The 17,373-nt window shown below is 39.7% G+C and overlaps 1 protein-coding gene across 1 annotated transcript in view; it reads right to left on the reverse strand.

Moving 5' to 3' along the window:
- PARD6G (par-6 family cell polarity regulator gamma) overlaps window positions 1-17,373 on the reverse strand; it is a 113,829-nt gene that overhangs the window by 62,561 nt on the left and 33,895 nt on the right. The window contains exon 2 of the mRNA XM_057698278.1: window positions 7,587-7,809. Coding sequence (XP_057554261.1) covers window positions 7,587-7,809 — 223 coding nt within the window. The remainder of the gene's footprint in view (window positions 1-7,586; window positions 7,810-17,373) is intronic.

The following is a 17,373-nucleotide window of genomic DNA, read 5'->3' on the forward strand; positions in this document are numbered from 1 at the left end:
TACATGGTTGAAAAGATTAATACATTAAAAAAATGATTAGTGTAAAGACAGTGTTGAGGTAACTTTGATTTGTAACTCCAACTATTTTTTTCTACATAATTTAAGAGTCTAATGCATTTAAAAGAATTATTAGTTTCTGTTGGGGGGCACACAATGTATAAAGATGTAATTCTGTGACATCAACAAACAACCAAAAGTAGAAGGGACAGATCTGTAAAGGAACAGAGTTTTTGTACGTTACTGAAGTTAAGATGGTATGAATTCAAATTACAGTGTTATAACTTTAGGATGTTAAATGTAATCTTCATGGTAACCAAAAACAAAATAGCTGTAGAATATACACAAAAGGAAATGAGAAGTGAAGTTAAACATTTCACTACCAAAAAAACCCCCAAAAGAAGATAGGAATACAGAAAATGAGGGACAAAAAAGCTATAAGACATATAGTAAACAAATAGCACAATGGCAGAAGTAAGCCCCTCTTATCAGTGATTACTTTATATGAAAATAGATTAAACTCTTCAATCAAAAGACAGAGATTGGCAGAATGGATGAAAACACATGCTCCACCTATAGGCTGTCTGCAAGAGACTCACTTTAGATCCAAGGACACAAACAGGTTGAAAGTGAAAAGATGAAAAATGATATTCTATGCAAAGAGTAACCAAAATAGAGCAGGGTGGCTGTAACATATCAGACAAAATGGATGTTAAATCAGAAAATATTGCGAGACAAAGTATAACACTATATACTAATAAAAGGTTCATACAGTAAGAAGATGAAACAACTATAAACATTTATGTAGCAAATAACAGATCATCAAAATATGTGAAGCAAAGCCTGACAGAATTGAAGAAATAGACAGTTCTATAGGAATAGCTGGAGACTGAAATACCCCTCTCAAAATAATGGATACAAAAGCCAGACAGAAGGTAACTAAGGAAATAGAGGACTTAATACAATAAACCAGACAGGTCTAACAGATGCACACAGAACACTCCACCCAACAGCAACAGCATACATAGTCTTCTCAAGTGCACATGTGACATTTTCCAAGATAGACCATATGTTAGGCCACAAATTAAGTCTCAGAAGAGTTAAAAAGACATCATACAAATTATCTTCTCTGTTTACAACAGGATGAAGTTAGAAATCAATCAGGAAACTAGCAAATTCACAAAACTGTGGAAACTAAACAACACACCTATAAACAACCAATGGGTCAAAGAGGAAATCACATGGGGAAAAAAGAAAATACTTAAAGACAAATGAAAATGAAAATAAACACACCAAAACTTATAGGATGCAGCAAAAGTAGTGCTAAGGGTAAATTTACAGTTATAATGTTTGCATTAAAAGCCAAGAAAAGTCTCAAATCACAATCTAACTTACAACTTAAGGAACTAGAAAAATAAGAACAAACTAAACTGAAAGCTAGCAGAAGGAAGGAAAGATTAGAACAAAGATTAAAGAAATAGAGAATAGAAAAACAGTAGAACATATCATTGAAACTAAATGTTGGTTCCTCGAAAAGATCAACAAATCTTTAGCTAGATAAACTAAAAAAAAAGAGCAAAGACTCAAATTACTAAAATAAGAAATGACAGTGGAGACATTACTACCATTTCTACAGAAATGAAAAAGATAAGAGAGAACTATAAACAATTTTCTACCAACAAACTGGATAACCCTGATGAAATGGACAAATTCCTAGAAATACAAAACCTACCAAGACAAAATCACGAAGAAACAGAAAATCTAAACAGACCTATAACTAGTAATGAGATTGAATAAGTAACCAAAAATCTCCCAACACATCCCACCTCATCAGAGGAGGCTAGTGTAACTCTGACACCAAAACCAGACAAAGATACCACAAGAGATGAAAATTACAGACCAACATTCCTTATGAACACTGATGCAAAAGTACTCAACAAAATACTAGGATACAGAATTCAGCAGCAAAGTAAAAGGATTATACACCTCAGTGGGATTTTTTTTTATGGAATTCAAGGATGGTTAAACACAAAAATCAACCAATCAACGACATGAAGGGGGGAAAAGCATATGATCACCTCAAAGGATGCAGAAAAAGCATTTGATGAAATTCAACATCCTTTCACTATAAAAATACTCTACAAAATACAAATAGAAGGAAACTACCTCCACACAATAAACTTTATATGAAAACCCCACAGCAAACGTATATTCTATGGTGAAAGACTGAAAGTTTTCCTTTAAAATCAGGAAGGAGGCATAGATGCCTGCATTCACCACTTCATTCAACAAAGCACAGGAAGTCTGGCCGTAGCAAATTAGGCAACAGGAAGAAATAAAAGGCATCCAGATTGAAAAGGAAGAAGTAAAATAATCTCTGTTCACACATGATATGATCTTATACACAGAAAATCCTAAACATTCCACCGAAAAGCTGTTAGATCTAATAAATGAATTCATCAAAGTAGCAAGATTCAAAGTCAACACATAAAATCATTGGCATTTCTATTTATAAGCAAGGAACAATCTGAAAAGGATATTACAAAAACAATTCCAGTTATAAGAGCATCAAAATTTATACAAGATTTAGAAATTAACAACCAAGGAGATGAAAGTCTTATACAATGAAAATTTAAAACACTACTGAAAAAAATTAAAGACATAAATAAATGGAAATAAATCCCATGTTCATGGATTGTATGATTTAATATTGTTATAATGTCAAGATTACCCAAAACAATCTTACAGATTCAAAGTGATCCCTATCAAAATCCCAATGATATTCTTTTGCAGGAATAGAAAAACCCATCCTAAAATTCATATGAAATCTCAAAGGACTCTGAGTAGCCAAAACAATCTTGAAAAAGAGACCAAAACAGGAGGACTCACACTTCCTGATTCTAAAACTTATTACAAAGCTACAGTAGTCAAAACAGTGTGATACTGAAATAAAGACAGACATAGAGACTGATGGGATAGAAAAGAGAGCCTGGAAATAAACTCTCACATATACAGTCAAATGGTTTTTCTACAAGGGTGATAAGACTACTAAATGTGTAAAGGACAGTCTTCTCAATAAATGGTGTTGAAAAATGGGATATCCACATGCAAAAGAATAAAGTTGAACTCTTACCTAACATCATATAGAAAAATTAGCTCAAAATGGATCAAGAACCTAAATTGAAGACCTAAAACTATAAAAATCTTAGAAGAATACGTAGGACATATGTCTCGTGACATTGGTTTTGGCAAGGATTTCTTGGATATGACACCAAAGGCACAGGTAACAAAAGAAAAATTAGACAAAATGGACCTTGGGAAAAATTTAAAATTTTGTACATCAAAAGACACAATCCACACAGTAAAAGGCAACCCAAAGAATGGGAGAAAATCTTTGTAAATAATATATCTGATGAGGGATTAATATCCAGATAAATAGACAACTCCTAAAACTCAATGACCAAAAACTAACAACCCAGTGCAAAATGGGCAAAAGATGTGAATAGACATTTCTCCAAAGAATACATACGAATGGCCATTAAGCAAGTGAAAAGCTGTTTAACATCCCTAATAATCAGGGAAACACTACTCAAGACTAAATGAGCTACTACCTCGCACTCATTAGAATGGCTATTATCCAAAATCTAGAAAACAATAAGTGTTGGTGTGGATGTGGGGAAATTGAAACCCTTATTCACCGTTGGTGGGAATGTAAAATGGAAGAGCCACTGTAGGTTCCACAGAAAAATCAAAAATAGAATTACCATGTGACCCAGAAATTCCACTTCTGGGTTTATACTCAAAAGAATTGAAAGCAGAGTCTCAAATAGATATTTCTCACTCATGTTCACTGCAGCATTATTCACTGCAGCATTCCAGCTTAAAAATGGAAGACACTCACGTGTTCCTCAGTGGATGAATGGATAAGCATAATGTGATACAGCAGAATGGAATATTATTCAGCCTTAAAGGAGGACTAAATTGTGACACAGGCTATAACATGGATGAACCAGGAGACATTTTGCTCAGTGACATAAGCCAGTACAACAGGACAAATACTGTACACTTTCATTTATATGAGGCACTCAGAGTTGTCAAAATCACAGAGACAGAAAGTGGAATGGTGGTTGCCAGGTTTGGGGGAGGGGAAACGGGGATTTAGTATTTAAAAGGTAGAGTGATGCAGTTTTACAAGATGAGAAGAGTTATAGGGATGGATGGTGGTGGCAACTGCACAACAATGTGAATGTATTTAACGCCACTGAACTGAACACTTAAAAATGGTTACGACGCTAGGTTTCATGTTATATGTATTTTAATACAATTTTACAAAACGAAAAAGTACAAAAATGTGGAAAATGTGGCACTAAATAGACTGAGAAAAGCACACTTGTTCACAGCACGAGCTGAAACAAGCAGGCAGAGCAGCACCTACTTAGCCTCGGCTAGAACATGCGGTGGCCACCTGCGCACATCTGCAAATGACCGTGAAAGGACCCTGGGTATTGATGTTGGGGTTACAAATAAACTGGACTGAGTTCATAAACACAGAATCTGCACATGATGAGACTACAGTGGAAATCAAACCCTGTAACACAGGGCTGGTTTCACCCACTTGGCATTCTTTTCCATCTGTGCTGTAGTCTGGACCCTTTAGTACTTCATTCCTTTCTATGGATGAATAATATCTCATCAGGTGGATATACCACACTTTGTTTATCTATTCATCCACCACAGAAACATGTTTTCCATATCCTAGTATTTTGTTGAGGGGTTTTACATCTATATTCATAAGGGATGTTGGTCTGTAGTTTTACTGTGACGTCTGTATGTGGTTTGGGGAACAGATTAGCAAGTGGCAAACTAACTTTCCTAAACATCGCTGTGGGTGTATTTCAACATCTATTAGAAGAATGATTTTTCATTTGTGACAGTAATACAATTTCCTCTTACAATGTACATCAATGTTCAGAAAGTTATTAAGTAAATGACAGAGCGAGTGTGGTTACAGCAAAAGCATGAAAATAGCATCACTATGACCAAAATCTCAGGACCCATGCTATAAGAAAAGGACATGGGACTTGAGTCATTCCCGGAGGAACCTCTGCTCTGCCCCACCCTTTCACACGGTTAGTGAATCTCCTGCACACGGAGGGCGTCAGGATGGCTCCAGCTGGCCACCATCCACAGAGACATGGCTGCCCTGCCTCTGCCACTGGGACGCGGCCTTCACAGCTGGACTCTATTATGGACAGTGAGATGAGAGCTCCAGTTTCCCCAGTGACGGGTCAAGGGGCCAGGCATTTTCCTCTTGAAGCCTGACAGCAACCTGAGGTAGGTGCTCCCACTGCACAGATGAGCACACGAGGGCTCAGGGGGTCGCAGGGCCAGTGAGAAAGTGCTGGGGACAGGGCATGGACGCAGGTTCTTGCTATCACACAACAGAGAAAGGCAGGGCTGAAGGTGAAGCCCGCAGTCTTAAAACACAGGAGGGTAGAAACCTAAGGCAGCTAGTTAAACTTTGGGCTATTCCTCTGAGGCCAAGGGAAAGAGGAAAAGTGAATAATAAAGACAGGATGTAGGGCCTGAGCCAACTAGCTGAGCAGCAAAGCCATCCGAGTGGCCTGTGGAAACTGGCGTAACCCCACTTGCAGCTTCCTGCCTCACCTGGGCTTCGGTGAATTGACAGCACAGGGTGCCAAGTGTCACTAGGGCTGCCCTCGCAAAGGGCTGTGTGTCTGTTGCAGTGCCTCCAACGCAGCGGTATAGGGAGACCCGTTTCCTACACAGGTGGCAAAGCCCGTGTGCACATCTGTCACTCACATGGCTTCACACCCACCGCTCACTCTTCCGCACCTTGTGAGACAACATCACGACCTGGGACGGCCAGGGCAGAGCTGTGGACGTGGGATCTGGACAACACACCAGTCCTGGGAGCAACGGATGACACAACACAGAGAGTGCAGAATAAAGAGATAAGAGGACGGGCACGGGGGACGCAGGCCTTGCTGAGTGGGGGGGCACCAGAACAGGTACCCAAATGGGTTCCAGGCGGGGGCAGCAGGGTGTAGGTGTGGCCACAGCAGAGAGAAGGAGGAGCAGCACAGCGCGGCAGAGCCAGACGCTGTGCAGGGTCCTGAGGCCCCAACAACTCCACAGGAGAGTGAAAGCCAGCTCTCCCAGGCCTCTGTGAGGAAGTGACAGCTGTGTTGACATTTCAGTACCATCAGCAGGACACCCAGGCTCAGCAAGGGCTGCAGATGCAGAGCTTTCTGATCTAGTGCCAGAGAACCAGTCCGAAGTGAGGTCAGCGGATCCCCTGCCGTTCCCTTGCTACACATTCCCTTCCAACACCACAAACAAGAGGACAGCGACAGCCCGTGTTCAGAGCACTGGCCGCTGGCCAGCACGCTCTGAGCACTCCACACGTGCAGCCTCCTCACCTCAGGACAACGTGACGGGTGAGCGCTCTTACAGCACTGCCACACAGAGGAGGGACTCAGGTGGAGGGGAGAGAACCAGGCACCTGGCCCCACGCCTCGGCCTCCTGCCATATAGCACTTACCGAGCCTGGCTCTGGGCTCCTGCACCCTGGAGGGCCTCCCGCCCAGCAGGCGGTGCTGCTGCGTCTAGTCTCCGTGAAGCTGCCCCACTGCCCCAGATCCTAAGACCCGTCTCCCTCCTCCCCACACGACGGAAGCCCACAGCGGCGAATACGGTGAGCAGGTGTCCACGCTGCCACGCTGCGCCCCCAGGGCCGTCAGCCCTTGCTGTGGGTACAGAGGGCCACTCAGGGAAGGAGGGACGGGCATGACCAGGTGAATCGTAAGAGACCTATTTCTGAACGTCAGGCCTCGCCTGCAGGTGATTCTTTTCTTCAGTACATTATTTAGATTTGTGAGGGTTCGCCCAAGTTTCGAGAGGAGGAAACAAATCTAACATGCAGCTCTGAGAAGTGATTCCACAGCTGGGTGCCCCCCCCTCAACCATTAACCTGCATTAGTAATCTATTTTCACGTAAAATGATAATGTTGTCACTGACAGCAAAGCTAGACCTTCAGAGCTAAAAGTTAACCAAAGTTATAATCTAAAGCTAACATTTTTTTCCAACCCTAAAAAGACACTGGAAAACATATACTAACAACCTTAAGTTTCATTCTTGGGTTACTGGCTAATGTGTCCAGTTAAAATACTGAATGCAGGGAGGGGATACGGGGATATGTGTATAAAAACAGATGATTGAACCTGGTGTACCCCCCCCCCAAAAAAAAAACAAAAAATAAAATAAAATAAAAAGATTGTTTTCTAAAAAAAAAAAAAAAAAAATACTGAATGCAAATACCAATATTACTTTTCCTCAGTATTTAAAAATCCTAAGTCAACACAATTTCAGGTAGAAAATATAGTTTAAATATTGTTGAGCCTTTCTAAGAAATTAATATTGACCGAACAGATGTTAATTTCTTTAGTCTCCCACCAAAGGCTTGAAAACAGAACAACATGGTTCTGTCATGACAGATGAAACTGATGGCTGTACTTATTTTTTAAATGAATGCAGAGCAAGAGCAACAGCTCAGCTTCCTCGGTACCTCGTTTCTGGATGAAGACCCTGAGCAGGGGGTTCGCACTGGAGACTGCCTTGCAGAAGTTGTCATCGTTGTTGATGGGCAGCAGGTCGCCGTGCACGTCCGCATAGCCGATGGTGACCTCGGCGTTGGAGATGTGGTGGGTGTGCACAACCAGCTTGTAGAAGTCTTCAAACTTTCCAGGCTTTTGACGGTCCAAGGAGAACCTTCGGAACTCAGCCCCAAACTGCAACGAAATAGACGGTGGGTACGTGAACGGCAGGGAAGGGGCATCAGAGACAAGGCGTGGCTTGTCTGCCTGACAAAGACGTGCTCACAGAGCCTCCAGAAGGCCTGGGACACCGCTGTGAACACAGCTACACGAGCCCCACGAGGGAAGGGCGACGGCAGGGTGAGGGAACGGCTTACGCAGCCCGGACCCAGGCCCTGAGTACAGGACAGGTGCTGGACCTCAGGCTGTGGGGGACCCTCACCTCATCTGAGGACCCTGGGGCGGACCTCCACGCCCGGGGAACAGTGTCTACACAGCCCGGGGGCAGGGTTAGACACTGGCAGGTGGGAGGGAAGCAAAGGCCAGCTGCAACTTCTGAACTCTTTCCTACGGCCACGGGCAGTCCTGCAACAACTTTAACATGAAAGAAGGAAATGATAGGACTTGCATTTTAAAGAGACCAAATGGCTGCCCTTCAAAAGGATCAGAAGTGGGAGCAACACTGAAAGGAGGAAAGAACCTGGTAAAAATGGTGCTTCACAGACCTCTGGGAGGCAGAAGCGTGGGTTCTGGATTGGCCAAAAAGACAGCGCAGGTCGTCTCAAAAAAGATGCTATTCACTCTCCTGTTCTAGGAAGCAGGAAGGGCCCACCTCTTTCCTGTCAGCCCCTGGCTCTGCCTCAGATGCCCACAGAGTTGCCGGCAGACCTCCAGGCCACCTGCCAGGAGAGGACCCTGGGTCACCTCTCATGGGCTGAACTGTCCAGTGATCTAAGGACACCGCCTGTTTGTTTGGCCTGAGGCTGCTGGCTTAGGACATGCGGTTGTTCCTCACTTGGCAATAGGGACCTTTATGAGGCAGGACAGATTCTATGCTCTTCTATATAACTGAAAACTAATTATATTGGCGCCAAAATACACAAAAATGGACTGTTTAATGTTCACAAACTAACAGTTACATCATCTAGACATAATGTCAACTAGTCAAGGGCAATGCGATTCCAGCCACACAGGTGTGAGTGGTTCTAAAATTTGGGGAGGCATCGGAATCACCTGGAGGACCCCCGCGTTCTGAAATCGGCTAATTTGGAACGCAGCACAAGAATGTGCATTTTTCACAAGTTCCCAGGAGAAGCTGATGCTGCTGGTCTAGGAACCACACAGATAAAACCACTGATTTAAAGGGAATCAGTCTGCAGACCTCAACTGCCACAGATCTCTGAGAAACAGAGCCTCAGATCCCATTTCCCTTCTAAAAAGCAAAGGAAGACACCCATCCTTCATTGCCCCAGGAATGAAAAACTTCAAATTTTGGAAAAGCCACCTGCAATGGCTAATCAAAACTAAAGCCTGCCTCCGCAAGCCAGGGCCCGGGGGGCACTCTCCTCCGTCCTCTGCTGTTGCCAGAGGCTCCTCCCCTTAGGCAGGGTCCCTCTCCCTGTAACTTAAAGACAAGCCTCATTCCCCTTCTCAGTACTTTCTCCAAGCATGCACACGAGCAGGCTCACGGTGAGCACAGCACAGCCTCTCCTACACACAGGGGAGACACCCCGGGTCAGCAAAACTCTTCCAGACACAAGAGACAAGCAGACGACACAAAGCTAATGGGATTTTTTTCGTAATCAGTTATCTGGTCACATTACGAATGTTTATTTCAATAACAGTCAATCATCATCTTTCCTGTCTCACATATCTCACATACACTAACTTCCAGAGCAATTAGTTTTTATCAGTATATACCTTATTTTCACTAAATACACAAGAAGAGTTTAATCATGTCTGATGAAACTAGTAAGAGTATTTTTGACTTTATATATAATTCTCAGTTGAATATTCCCCCAAACTGGACACAACACACTCACTTTCATCCAAGGGACACCAGATAACTCTCCTTCCTCTCCGTCCTACTAGGCTTATGCCACATCCTACAATTCAAGTAATGAGAAACAGCACGCAATAAATAAGTTAGCTCTGCAATGTTTCAGTCTTAACTGCACTTGGTAATTAGTCTTAGATGAAATTCAATTTGTTTCTCAGTTCCTTTAATAATTTTCCTCAAAACATATGTTAATTTGAAATACAAATGAATTCTGACTTTTTCCTGACAGAAAGCCAATCTGATTTATGATTGACAAAGAGGCTGACTTTGTCGATTCATCTACATGTTGAATGTGCTTCATATGCTAAATGAGTTCCAAAGTTGGACAAAAAGAGGTGTAAGATGTGATATGATAAAAACATTTTTTTCAAACCTTTTTTCCATTGTGGCAAAATATACATAACATAAAATTTACCACCTTAACCCTTCTTAAGTGTAGAGTTCAGCGGCATTAAGGACATTCACATTGTACAATCATCACCACCATTCACCTGCCTTAACTCTTTATTTTGTAAAACTGAAACTCTATACCCATTAAGCAATAATTACCCATTTCCCTGCCCCCCAGACCCTGGCAACTGCCATTGTGCTTTCTCTCTCTCTCTCTCTATGTGTATATATACATGTATATATATAGTTATATATAACTATATGTGTGTGTGTATGTATATGTACACACACACATATAATTCCTTATCAGATACATGATTTATAAACACCTTCTCCCATTCTGTCTTTGACTCTGTGGATCTGGGTCCTTAAGTAACCAGGATGCTGGGGGGGAAAGATGGACTTTTGATACAGTTGTGTAACTTACTTCCTAACCTAGGCCAGGCACAGTAACATAAGCTTTTCTTAAAACTTTCCTTAGTAAGTATTGAGCTTCATTTGAAATTGGTAATGGAGTGAGCCATTTTACAGGTATGATTATGGGATAAGAGGCGAAGGAGTGAAGCTCAGCGGTCACCCTTTCATGAGTCCTGCTGTGGGAACACAGCCCACAGTGAGACATCTTAGGGTGGTGAGTCTCCAGTGAACTTCAATGTTGGTTCAGGCATTTCATAGGGATCCCCCTACCCTAATGCAATGATCTTCAAATATCACATATCCCCTCAAGAATTCTGGAAAATCTACCACTATAAAAAGGAAAACATACTTCTAAGTTGGCATCTAAATTCTTCATAATAAAAATAAATAGTTGCAAAGGATATAATTTCCAGCATGCTGTAAATACTTCATTTAAAAATAAGTATTTTGTCATATGATTTTGTAAATATAGTCAATGAAATCTAAACGCCATAGTGATTTGATATTGCCATCATGCATTTTAAAATAGAACGAACTAGCTCTTTCATAACAATCAGAAATTCAACAAGGCTCCTTTTTCTCTTTGATCTCGTTTCCATTATACTGCCCCAAGACAATTTAATCCTGATATTTTATCCCAATAATTTATGCTTGATTACCCTATCACTCTTCTCTACAACAAAATTACATAAATTGAAGTTAAACATTTTCCCCAGGGCCATAGGCTCTCTTTGTGAAAAATATTTCAAAGTTGTTTTGAATGGGTACAGTTTTAGTTTTGAAAAATGGAAAGTGTTCTGGACTGCATACACAACGTAAGTGTAATTAACACTACTAAAGTGTACACTAAAAAATGGCTGAGATGGTAAATTTTATGTATGTGTATTTTGTCACATTTATAAATCAAGTAACATAAAATAAACAAAAATAGATTTTTACAGTAAAAAAGTTTCTAGATTGCGTCATTACAGTTGTTAAATCAAGTTGGAACATAGTTATAAAATGTGACATAATTATTAGCCTTCTGAAGTAAACATTTAAAAAATCTTTAGTTTAATAAAAAGTATTTATTGCTAAATGAGACAAAGTAGCATCAATTCTTCTGCTGTTTCTTATTGTTGTGGTGTTGGCATTGAGAAGGCTTTCACATGATGGAGGAGACAGGAGTGAGAGCTCTGAAGGCACAAAGATGCTCAGCCCTGTGAGTATCACCAAGTCTTGTGCCAGAAATAACCACAAAGAGTCTATCATTAGAATTATTTCAAACAATCTATTAGCTGACAATTCAATTAGGGCCAACTTTCAGGTCTGTTGAAAACCGAAAATTGGAATATATTTAACTTGGAAGATTTATTGCCGGGTCATTAGAGCCATTCACTTTTTCAATTTCTGGTAACTATATCAAGAATTCTATGACAATGAATTGTGCCAGCTAATTCCTTCATTTGAAGGCAACTTGTTTGATCTGATATAACAGAGATGTAAAAATATAAAATAAGTACCACATGCCAATATTTTAAAAAAATAAAATGGTTTTGTCATAATGAAGTTAGACCCTTACCTGATACCATTACAAAAATTAACTCAAAATGGATCCATGACCTAAATGTAAGACCTAAAAGTATAAAATTCTTAGATAAAAACATAGGGCAAAAGTTTCAGGACACTGGGTTTGGTAATGATTTCTTGATATGACACCAAAGGCACAGGTAACAAAATAAAAAAAATAGACATTGGACTTCTTAGAAACTAAATTTTGTGCATCAAAGGACACTGTCCACAGAGCAAAAAGGCTTTAAACAGTGATAAATACCGTCGTACTTCTGTATCAGCAGAATCCTAAGAAGCTCAAGCCCCTTATAAAAATGCCACAGTATTTGCATATAACCTACACACACCTACACACACTCCACCCCCACCCCCTATAATTTAAATCAACTCTAGATCACAGATAACACGTACCACAATGTAAATGCTCTGTAAATCGTTGTAAATACAATGTAACTAGTTGCCAGTGCACACCAAACTCAAGTTTTACTTTTTGAAAATTTCTGGAATTTTTTTCCTGAATATTTTCTATCCACAGTTGGTTGAATCCGTGGATGCAAAACTTGTGGATTCTGAGGGTCCACTGTATTCAAAATGTGGAACGCTATTCAGCCTTGAAGAAGGAAAATCTGGCAATTGCTATAGCATGGGACCTTGAGGACATTATGCTCAGTGAAATAAGTCAGTCACAAAAGTACAATACTGTATGATTCCACTTATATGAAGTACTTGGAGTCATCAAATTCATAGGGAGAAAGTACCATGGTTGTTGCCAGGGGCTAGGAGGAGGGGAGAACGCTTAGTTATTGTTTAATGGGTATCGAGTTTCAGTTTTATAAGATAAAAAGAGTTATGGAGATGAATGGTGGTGATGGCTGCACAACAGTGTGAATGCATCTAATATCCCTAAATTTAAAAAATGATTAAGATGGTAAATTTTATGTTCTGTGTATTGGAACACAACTTTTTAAAAAAAGATCTAGGGTTCCTTGTCAAAATGGCTAATTCTAGGTATGGGTCAAGAAGTTTATACGAGCCTGTGAATCTCACCCTTCTAAGAAGCAAGGAATTATGAAAGACTGTTAGGGTCATATCAAAAGGATTCAGGAACCAGTCTGAATAATCTCCCAACAGCTGAAAATGGGATCATTTGTGCATTTATCATCAATAAGGATGATAACTGCTATGGGTTGGAACACATCCCATGTGTATAAATACATTTATTTACAATGAGAGCCAAAATTTTATCTTTTACTTTTTGGAGGGTGCCAGGGAACCAATGTATTATTTTGAAAATAAGTAAATAAAGGGGAAAAAAATCAAGCATTTCCCCCAAAGTAACATCATTAATTACTGGGAAATTCACAGTTATAACAACTCATTTCCCAAAGCTTGCAGATAAACTGTTATTCCATTATTATCTTGATAATATTTATTGAATTTTACAGCTGACCCCACTGTTATTCCTATAGCAGGATAGTAAAAATGGGGAGTTCACATCTCTACGTTTCAGTTATCTCAAATATGAAATAAGGAAGTCAGTAAGCAAAAGTGAGTCAGCCTCTAAATGCAATTTACTTTTATTTCCTTTAAAAATATTAAATAAGTAATAAAATGATCATTATAATTAGAAAACAAAGATTCACCTATCTACACTTCTGTCTTTTTATCTATTTTGACCATCATTCCCTTCAGGAAGAAGGGATATTTCTGACAAATGCCTGTTGACTGAATAATACCTAAAACTCAGTTGCTACAAAAGTAATATGCTATTGGGTAAACTGTGTTCTGATAAAGTTCTTTGTTAACAAGAAGATTTCCTTGGTCAGGAAGCAAGGAGACAAGGACTTCCTTGGTGGTCTAGAGGTTAAGAATCTGCCTTCCAATCAGGGGACCCAGGTTCAATCCTTGGTTGGGGAACTAAGATCCCACACGGTACAGAGGAATTAAGCCTGTGTGCTACAGCTACTGAGCATGCGAGCCACAACTAGAGAGTCTGCATGCTGCAACTAAGACCTGATGCCATAAATAAATAAATATTTTTTAAAAAAAGAGTGGTAGGAACCCAAGACAGCTAAGAGCTTGAAAAGTACAAGTTATTTGTTGTTCTAAGAGTTCATCTTGAAGTGCTTCTAGAACAGTGGAGTAACGATCTGCAAAAATCTGCTCCTCCACAGAAGCAATGAAAACACTGGCAAAGATAGTAAAAAATCAACTTTTTGAGAATTCTAGAAATTAACCAAAGGTTTGCAAGCGATTATCCAATGTGTGTTTATTCCAGAAAAGCAGCTGAATCTCAGAACAGCAAGCTGAATCTCAGAACAGCAAGCTTTATGGTATTTTAACTTCCTATACCCTGTTCCTCAGCTTTGAAAACCAGTAGCCTAATAGCTTTACAGGGGGCAGAACTGGTTTGGAGCTCACCCAAAAGGCCCATACCCATAGAACTGTCATCATTAAACCTGTCTCACAGGTCCCAGGAGAAGCCCTGTTCATAGGGTTTGTCTGTATTTGACCTGAGTCAGAGCTCACTCATTGGGAAAAGCCCTTTCCTCAGGACATTTAAGAACAATCAGCAGCAACTGTTCAATGATTAAATATTATATGATAAAAGGTTCATTTTTAAATGGAATTTTTATAACATGGTGGAAATTATATCCTTTGTAACTACATTTATTACAAGAAAACTTAGGTATAAATTTCAAAGTATATTATCCACTCTATAGAGGTGTATCTCAAAATTCTTTTGGGGGGGGTTGCAACATATGAAGATTACTGCATTAGGGTATAGGAATCTCTACGAAAGGACCTGAGTCAAGATACCAGCTGGGACAAACATTTTACAATAAAAAAAATGCTGGGGATTCCCACCTGTTAGAATGACTACTATCAAAAAAAACAGAAAACAAGTGTTGGTGAGGATATGGGGAAACTGGAACCCTTGTGCACTATTGTTAGGAACATAAAATGATACATCCACTGTAGAAAATAGTATGGAGGGTCCTCAAAAAAATAAAAATCACCATATGGCCCAGCAATTCCAATTCTGAGTATACATCCAAAAGAATTGAAAGCAGGGTCTCAAGGAGATTTTGTACACTTGTGTTCATAGCAGCATTATTCACAATAACTTACATGTAGAAGCAACCCAAGTTTCTCTCAACAGATGCATAAGCAAAATGTGCTTTACCCATGCAATGGAGTATTATTCAGCCTTCAAAAAGGAAGGCAATTCTGGCATATGCTACAACATGGATGAACCTGGAGGACAGTATGCTTAGTGAAATGAGCCAGTCACAAGAAGACAAATACTGTATGATTCCCCTTACATGACAGATTTAGAGTCATCACAATCACAGAGACAGAAAGTAGAATGGTGATGCCAGGGTTGGAGGCAGGGGAAATTAGAAGTTACTGTTTTTGTCTGTTTTTTGAAGGGAAGTCACTCTTAGTACACCTTCCTTTTATTGGGGCGGGGGGCCGCACCATGCAGCATGTAGGATTTTAGTTCCCCAATCAGGGATCGAACCTGTGCCCCCTGCAGTGGAAGCGCAGAGCCCTAACCACTGGACCACCAAGGAATTCCAAGAAGTTATGGTTTAATGGTATAGAGTTTCAGTTTAACAAAGTGAAAAGTTATGAGAATAAATAGTGGGATGATTGCACAACAATGTGAATGCATTTAATACCATTAAACTGTACAGCTAAAAATGGCTAAGATGGTAAATTTTGTTATGTGTATTTTACTACAATAGAAAAAGAAGAAAAAATTTTAAAATGTTGGGGAATGAGATGTCCACAGAGGGCTTTGATAAGCTCTGATATAGTCCTGGAAATATATAAGGGCACACACATGTGCAGGACTGCGTGCATGGTCAGGAAAGACCTGAGATGATTGTAATCTCTCACATCCGGATGACTTTGAGATTCTGTGCAATCAGGAAGTGAAGGCTAAAGCAAAGTTCTAAACTACCGAAGTGTTGAAGATGTGCCCCAATACATACATATAACCAAAAGGATTTGAGACTTACTGGTTCAAATCATCTAAAGAAATCTCTGTCCAATCATCAGATGACCATTAAGCTAACTAAGCAGAGCTTCCGTGGTCATATATGAGAAAGAATACACTTTACAGCATTAGTCCAGGAAAGTCACTCAATAAACAAACAGCAGCAACAACCACAAACCCTTGAGGGAAGAGTGTGACTTTCAGAGTTATCACACCATATTATTTAAAATGTTTAGTTTTCAACAAAATTATGAGATATACAAAGAAATAGGAAAAAAATGGCCCAAATAGAGTTAAATAAAAGTCAATGCAAACTGTCCCTGAGGGGGCCCAGAAGTTGCACTTACTAGACAAAGATTTTTAGATATTTAGAACTATTACAAATAAGTTCAAATAACTACAGGAAACCATGTATAAAGAACTAAAGGAAACCATAAAAACAATGTCTCACCAATAGAAAAGTAATAGAGATGAAAATTAGTTTTTAAAAAAGAACCAAATAGAAATTCTAGAGTTGAAAATTATAATAACTGAAATGAAAAATTCCCTAGAGGGTCTCAATAGTAGACCAGAGGTGACAGAGAAAGAATCAACAAACTTGAAGATAGATCAATTGAGAGTATGCAGTCTGAGAAGTAAAAAGAAAAAGGAATGAAGGAAAATGAACAAGTCTCAGAGACACACTATCTGTGCCACACTATCAAGCATACCAGGAAACACATCTGGAAGTCCAGGAGAAGAGAGAGACAGAGAAAGGCTAATGCATATTTGAAGAGATAGTGGCCAAAAACTTCCCAAATCTGATGAAAAAGTTTAATCTACATATCCGAGAGTTCAACAAATTACAAGTAGGATAAACTCAGTGAGACCCACATCTACACGCATCATAGTCAAACTACCAAAACCCAAAGCCAAAGAAAGAATCTTGAAAGCAGGAAGAGAATAACAATTTGTCAGGTACAAATGATCCTCAATAAATTAACAACTGACTTCTCCTCACAAACCATGGAGGCTAAAATGCTGCAGAATGACATATTCCAACTTGTGGGTGGAAAAAAGAATGTCAACCGAGAATTCTTTACCTAGCAAAACTATCCTTCAAAATGAGGGAGAAATGAGACATTCCCAAATAAACAAAAACTGGGAGAACTTGTCACTAGCAGACCTGCCTTACAAAATACTAAAGCCATCCTTCAGGCTGACATGAAAGGACATTATACATTAACTTAAACTCACATGATGAAATAAAGAGCACTATTAAAAGTAACCACAAAAGATCCCACATGCCACAACTAAAGATCCTGCTTACCGCAACTAAGACCCGGTGCAGCTAAAC

Source organism: Hippopotamus amphibius, chromosome 11, assembly GCF_030028045.1.
Source record: "Hippopotamus amphibius kiboko isolate mHipAmp2 chromosome 11, mHipAmp2.hap2, whole genome shotgun sequence".
Classification (NCBI taxonomy): domain Eukaryota; kingdom Metazoa; phylum Chordata; class Mammalia; order Artiodactyla; family Hippopotamidae; genus Hippopotamus; species Hippopotamus amphibius.